Source organism: Neoarius graeffei, chromosome 14 (assembly GCF_027579695.1).
Source record: "Neoarius graeffei isolate fNeoGra1 chromosome 14, fNeoGra1.pri, whole genome shotgun sequence".
In the NCBI taxonomy this organism is placed as follows: Eukaryota; Metazoa; Chordata; class Actinopteri; order Siluriformes; family Ariidae; genus Neoarius; species Neoarius graeffei.
Genome location: NC_083582.1, coordinates 54,518,580 through 54,525,914, shown reverse-complemented (window position 1 = coordinate 54,525,914; position 7,335 = coordinate 54,518,580). Strand labels below are relative to the sequence as shown.

General features: G+C 41.6%; 1 protein-coding gene across 1 annotated transcript in view; it reads left to right on the top strand.

Annotated features, from left to right (window-relative positions):
* The first annotated feature begins 79 nt into the window (after positions 1-79).
* sec24c (SEC24 homolog C, COPII coat complex component) overlaps positions 80-7,335 on the top strand; it is a 47,132-nt gene continuing 39,876 nt past the window's right edge. Inside the window, exons 1-3 of the mRNA XM_060940045.1 lie at positions 80-285; positions 4,815-5,005; positions 6,818-6,956. Coding sequence (XP_060796028.1) covers positions 4,834-5,005; positions 6,818-6,956 — 311 coding nt within the window. The 5' untranslated portion in view covers positions 80-285; positions 4,815-4,833. The remainder of the gene's footprint in view (positions 286-4,814; positions 5,006-6,817; positions 6,957-7,335) is intronic.

Here is a 7,335-nt window from a genome sequence, read left to right as displayed (position 1 = left end):
GTCTGTCAAACAGAGACAGATGACGTAAAAGCGAAACGTTCACGGAACCGGAAGTGGACGTGGCACAAAGTTGCTGTGCTTCCGGCGCGAATGTCACCGCGGTGCTAATGCGACGGCTGGAGAAATCGAGGTGGAAGAAAGGGATTAACCAGAGCGAGTGGTGATATTAATTCAGGAAGGTTATATTTGTGCTTTTTTTTTTTACGACAGAAAGCCACACGTGATTGACTGAAAGGAGTAGTTTTCCTGCCGGCTCGCTTATTTACACGTCTGTCTCGATCAGAGGTAAGTAGGAAATGTCTGCTGCTTAGATGAGGCTAACAGGCTAGCTAGCATTAGCGCTTCTGCTAACGTTTCAGGTAGTGTATACAGTACGGTCTTCACTCGTTTTGTCATTAGCTAGCTTTTGGGTTTGTTTTCTGTGGTGTCGTGAAGATTTAGCTGGTAAGCTAGCTCGAGCTGGTGTTATTTTATTCGTTGAGTTTGGGGAAGAACTCTTGCTGATATTTTATAGCAGATTAAGGCCCGGTGTTCGTGCTTGACGTTGCCCGGCTTCGGTACATATTTATTTATGCTTAGCATTTTATCTACAGCTCACATATCGTGTGCTAGTTCTGTTTCATCAAGCTGTCCTGTTAGCTTACTCGGTAAACTTGTTAGCTTGCTAGCTGTCGAAGTAGCTTGGGTATTGCTCAGCTAGTGGCCTAGCTGACTGACTGACTGACTAGGTAATTTTTTTTAAAAATAATTTTTATTTATTAAGTAATTTATTATTAATACTTAACCGCGTGTTATTTTAAGTGAATTGTTTTGTAGAACATGCCGAACAGAATGTTCTGGAATGCAGTGTAGAACCTGTATTAGGGTAGTGGGCATGTGTAATATGAATAACACTTATTTTGTTATTGGTGTTCTGTAGTAAAAGTGCTTCTAAGTGTAAAACAAAAAACAACCCATGCTCCATTAATCAAACTTTGTGAAGGCAGGCTGTTCTCCCATGTTGCTGCTTTACTATCCTAACTAGTGTGTGATGGGAGTCAGTGAAGAATTCCACACACTGGCCCTTGTCTAGTGTTGGTGTCGATGACAGTGAATTATTCAGAAGTTCATGTTGTGTTGGTGCTGCTATGCTACACATCATGGAGTGAATCATTAGAGATGAACACATGATGATGCTTTCTGGTTTTATTTAGATTTAGACTTGGACAACCTTTGTCACTGAGTGTACACAGAACGAAATTTCGTTGCAGTTTGGCTCAGCACAGAATTACATCTGAAAGTGTATTAAATTATCCAGCAGCAGAAATATTATAAAGTGACCTGTGGAATTAGGAATCGTTCAAGTACAAATAGAAGTTTAGAGTTTATTTGCTTTGGATGCTTGTGATCAGACCACAATATTGATGTTTCATGATATTAGAACAGCCTTCTGGCTTTGTTAGGGGTGCTGTCAAAAACAATGTATTCTAACACTGAAATAAATAAATAAAATGAATTAAAGTTCCAAAAAAAATACACTAATACAGATCATCGCCGCCTCATGCATCATCAAAATTTGTCTCACGGCCCCCTTTCCCATGTCACAACGTCACTGCCGGGGTCAGCATGACTGCGTATATTTTTATATGAGGGTGCCTTAAGAATTTGCATACTTCTGAAGGGTGCCGTGACTGATCTTTGATTATCTAGTATTATATCCCGTTACATTGTGTTAACGTTATAGTCATGATATTTTCAATCAAAATTGATCTAAAAGCCAATTATGGAATATACCTCGGCATGACGTCACAAAGAAATCTCGTGTTGGAACGAGCGCCATCCTGTTGGGATGGGTTCTTGCTGGATAGTTGTCTCCACTTTTAAAGTGCATATTCTGGACTAATTTTGCTTTTTTTTTATATGAAAGAATGTCCCTTTGCACACTCATCCAGAAGGGTAATTTTGCACAAGGCCATCTGTCTACAGCAGAAAAAAATAAAATAAAACGCGTCTGGAAAAATCCCAAGGGAGTCTGGAGCCAGATTCGTGACGTTACCTGCGGAAGCGCCATCAGGCTGCGCGAGCTTTGCACGGTTTCAGTTAAGGCTGCAGCGATACATTAGGCTACGATACGTATCACGATATTAGGGTCACGATACGATACGTATCGCGATACACAATGATACACGACAAACTGGTGTGAAAATGTCAAAAATGACATTTTTAATGAGTCAACAATAACACCATACATTTATGCAGACATTACAGTGTATGAGAAATGATGAGCGACCAGCCGATATAAACAGATAATAACACATCCTTCATCTGTTTACATAAAAGGGTGACTTCTTACCATGCTTACAGTTCTTACTAAATACCAATATATCAGCAATGCATGCACATTACATGCAGTGTGTGGAATAATCCACTGTACATATGCAGAGATTGGACTGACCAACTGACTTAGTTGAACTAAAACAGACTAGTTGATTAAAGCACCATTTGCACAATAGCATCTGTCTTTCAAAAACAAACTAATAATAGTAACAGCTACAAACTGCTCTTTAAAAACATGAAGTCCAGTTAGTCTTTTAAGCTTCCCCTAGAAAAATATCAGTACATCAACGAGTGTTGACACGCTATTTGAGAATTACATTCATTTGACTAGATTAATATGATTACCTTAACATAATACTGTAGTAATAGCAACACGTGCCAACGTCAATGTTACCAAACGATCTGATTGGCTACGGACAGAACCGAATGCACACGGAAGCACACGATCTACTGCGCAAGTGCAAATACCTCGGACACGGTATTGAAACTGCCCCGCACGTAAAAGTTGATCACTCTGAACTTAGTAGCTTATCGTTAGCATATTGAGTACGGTCACACACGGACTGGCCATCGGGAGTAGCGGGAGTTTTCCCGGTGGGCCGGTGGTTCAGCGTGGGCCGGTGGAGAAAAAAAAAAAAAAAACAGTTGCGTGCTGGCCTTTAATATGATAAGCAATGTTAACAGTTTCTTTAAGAAACTGTTAACATTGCTTATCATATTAAAGGCCAGCGCGCCACTGTTTTTTTTTTTTTTTTCTCCGCTGGCCCACACTGAACCACCGGCCCACCGGGAAAACTCCTGCTACTCCCGATGGCCAGTCCGTGTGTGCGAGAGCGGCATATGTCAATTTCCCAAATGTTTCACCTTTCGTGTCATTTCGACGATCACGCCCGACTATAATTGTTTTGAGTATAATATAGTCTCTACATGCGGAAAATGAGTTAGTATCGTCGTGTATCACGATTCGTTTTGGCCGGCGATACATATCGTATCGTGGCGAAAGTATCGCGATGCATCGGTGAATCGTTGCACCCCTAGTTTCAGTGCACAGCCTGTGTAGACCAAGCGCTCCCATTTCTCTCTCATTGTCCGGTCTTTTGGAAAACGATGAGTACTAATCCCATCAAGATTGGTGTTGCTACATCCTCCTACGATACATTTGTTAACCATTTTAATAATTACGCGATAACGTTGAAGAAATTTGCAGAAAACCACCAGGTTGTTTTCTCATAAACAAACCAGCGCTGACGTAGGATTCAGAGGGAGGCGTGATGTCACGAAAATCAATGTTTCCCGGGAAATCCAAATGCCAAGTTTTTTCAGAGGTGGACCAATTTGCTTCAAATGGCTTGATTTCAACTGAATTTTTCTGGTATTGTGCAAGGTAAAAAAATTGCACAAAATGTGACAGATATTTGACCAAATTTTAATATAAAATGGGAAAATTACATTGATCTTACTCCTGAATTTACCCGTGATATGCACTTTAACTGTCATGATGGAGATATTTAGGTGTTAGACAGTGGAGGAGGCAACTATCTCAGGTTAACATGTTTAAGAAGTGTGGCTCAGTTTGCAAGACCAGTGTCATCAATGTCACTAGTTCTGAAATTTGTAGATGTTCAATCCCAACCTGATACTAATTCCTGTGGGTCGTAAAACAATAGCACAGATCAAAAAAGATAAGAACTTGAAATGTATACAATGTCAGCTGAAGAAACGAAGAGGTAGGGGAAGAGGCAAGAAATTGTAAAATAGATGAATAAAGTTATGTGTTTTGACGACAAAACAAACAATATATTTTTTTCTTCTAACTTTATTTATCATATGGGCGGGTTCATCTATAAAGGCGGGATGACTAATGTAAATACTGAGTAATAAAATGGTGGACGTGGCAGATGTCTGTGAAACTGGAACAAAAAAGGTAAGTATCCATTATGTAAATAAATGTCTCAAAAATGGTATTGCGGGACGGAACACTTGTTATACATGGGACGGAACTGCGTATAAAAACTCGGAAGGCAAATATACATGATGGTACTGTTTCATTCTGTTCCGTACCGGGTTATGGGAGATGCAGAGCTAGGTGTGTGGCGAGATCGGATGCAGCACGGCATGGCGCAGTTTTTCATGACGGACAGGGTTTAATACAATATAAATACAAGAAGGCACACTGATGTTCAAGGAAGCTTAAGATCACAGGCTGGAATGCTGCCTCAAGAACAGCTTGTTAGCTATGTGTGCAGTACCTGCAGGTTTGATCTCTGATACAACTCTGTATGTTAACCCCATGTTTGATCATTTGCAGGTTTAGCGGTTTCGGTCTATACACATACATGCACTTAACTGTTGTACTTTTTAAGAAATGTTGTTGAATAGAACGCGTTTTGCTCTTCATTTCAAAGCCCAAGCTATTTCAGGTTTAGTAACCCTGGTCTTTTAGCAATTAGCGTCCAACAAGTCGAACCTCCCAATCAGTGTTTTCTTCTCATTTTCAGATTTAGGGATGAACTGAAAATGAATGTCAACCAGCAACCTCACATGGCCTCTCCTTATGGACAGCCACAGCCTGGCTACCAGGGCTACTCGCAGTCTGGTTACGGGGGTCAGCAGATGCCTGGGGGTTATGCGGCCCCGTATGCTCCCTATAATGGGCCTGCCTCTAATTATCAAACCGGCCCACCTCAAGGTAACTGTATAAATATGCAGACTGATTACATATGAACAACAATCAATACTGAAACGGTTCATACATTCAGTTTGTGTGCCTAAATATCCATATGATTTTAAACTAACTTTTTAAATTAGTAATTTATTTGAATACTAGTGCATCAGTCTCGAGTAAATCCACAAGCACTAATGAGTCTGAATCATTATGCCCCAGTGACTCCTGAATTTTCACAGATTTTTCTTCTCCGAGTTTTTACAGCTTTCTCTCTTGTATTTCAGGATATTCTCCTTATGCAAGCTTTCCTTCTAAGGCTCTTGCAGCAAACTTAGTCTCTGACCTGTCCTCTTCCTCTCCTCTTGACTTGGGTAACTGTTTTCATTATGCTTGCAGGCTGTCCTCATCACTGTCCCCCCTGATTCCTACTGAGTGTATAGTGCAGGACAGCTGGATCATGTCTCACTTGCAGGCTCACAGACACTGCAGGATTCATTATTGCTCGGTGTCTTTATACTAAAATTATTAGTCAAACGTGGACACTGTCCCCCAGTTTGTCCCTCGCATTCCACAAAATCAAATTCCTCTTCTTCCTTTTCCCTTTCCCCTTCTGATTTCCTTTCTTTGCCTCTACTGCAACCAAAAATCAAATAATGCCCCTTTTCCACCAAAGCAGTTCCAGGGCTGGTTCGGGGCCAGTGCTTAGTTTGGAACCGGGTTTTCTGTTTCCACTGACAAAGAACTGGCTCTGGGGCCAGAAAAACCGGTTCCAGGCTAGCACCAACTCTCTGCTGGGCCAGAGGAAAGAACTGCTTACGTCAGCGGGGGGGTGGAGTTGTTAAAACCAACAACAATAACAAGACCGCGAAAGATCGCCATTTTTAAGCGACGAGAAGCAGCAGCTGTTCAAACGTGAAGTCATTTATTATTATTGTTGTTGCCGCTGCTACTTCTTCCGTGTTGTTTTTGCTTTGATATTCGCGCCAAGGTTTATGTAAACGTAACGACGTAACTGACGTATACAGCGACGTAATGACGTATACAGCGACGTAATGACGTGGCTCCGCTTAGCACCACGAGCGATGGAAAAGCAAACTGGTTCTCAGCTGGCTCGCAAGTTGAACGAGTTGTGAACCAGCACCAGCACTGGCTCCGAACCAGCCCTGGAACTGATTTGGTGGAAAAGGGGTATAAGTAAACTGGGTTGACCTCACTGGTCCTCTAAATGCCTGGTTTGCAAGTTTCTTTCTTCTCTCGGTTACTCCTAATTGGATAGATAAGAGAGATGGACACAGCACCTGTTTTGGGGACCCCCCCCCCCCCCCCCCCCCCCCCCCCCCCAAAAAAAAAAAAATCAATTAGCTAGTGTGGTGAAGGTTGTGGGTTTCCTTTTTTCTTTTAAATAAACAGTTTTTCTTTGCATAAATATTTGCAGCTAGCTGATGTTGATTTCTTACTAAGGTTTGTTTTCCAAAACTAATCTGAGATTTACTTTGCTCAGTCTGAAAGTGACACAATGCTTTGCTATACAAACAGCTGCTGATTAACAGGCGAGGTTTTAAGCCGTCAGAGTGTAGGAAAAGATATATTTCTGATTGGTAATGTATAGGAGACTGCACAGATATTAAGATTTCTCAATGGTTCTAGTCATTGGTTTCATATTAAATCTGTTCTGAGTGTATTTTTATGGAAATAACATTTTTTTGTTAATGAAATGTCATTGTTTCAGGGCTTTTGTTTGTTTTATATTCCACAGTCATACATTTTATACAAGAAATTTCATTCAGAAAATGATTTGGTGAACTTCTAAATTATAATCCTATTTTTATTCTGCAGGTATGAGAGGACCCCCCACCTCCGGTGCACCCCCGGTGTCCGCTGCAGCTCAGCCTTATTCACAGTTTGGACAGAGTGACGTACAGAATGGCCCACCATCTATGGGTGGCCCACCATCTATGGGTGCCCCTCCACAAAGGTCAAGATTTAGTGTATTTCTACTGAAAGACTTATTTAAAAAAAAAACTGTCATGTAACAGAATTTGTGTGCAGAAGTTTAGAAGAAGCCTTTGTCACATGCACACTCAAGCACAGTGAAATTTGTCCTCTGCATTTAACCTATCTGAAGCCTTGAACATGCTCACACACAAGTGAGCAATGAGCACACACACATACCCAGAGCAGTGAGCAGCTATGCGACAGCGCTCGGGGAGCAGTTGGGGGTTAGGTGCCTCGCTCAAGGCCACTTCATGTTAATCTAACCGCATGTCTTTGAACTGTGGGGGGGGAAACTGGAGCAGCCAGAGGAAACCCACACAGACACGGGGGAGAACATGCAAACTCCCCACAGAAAGGCC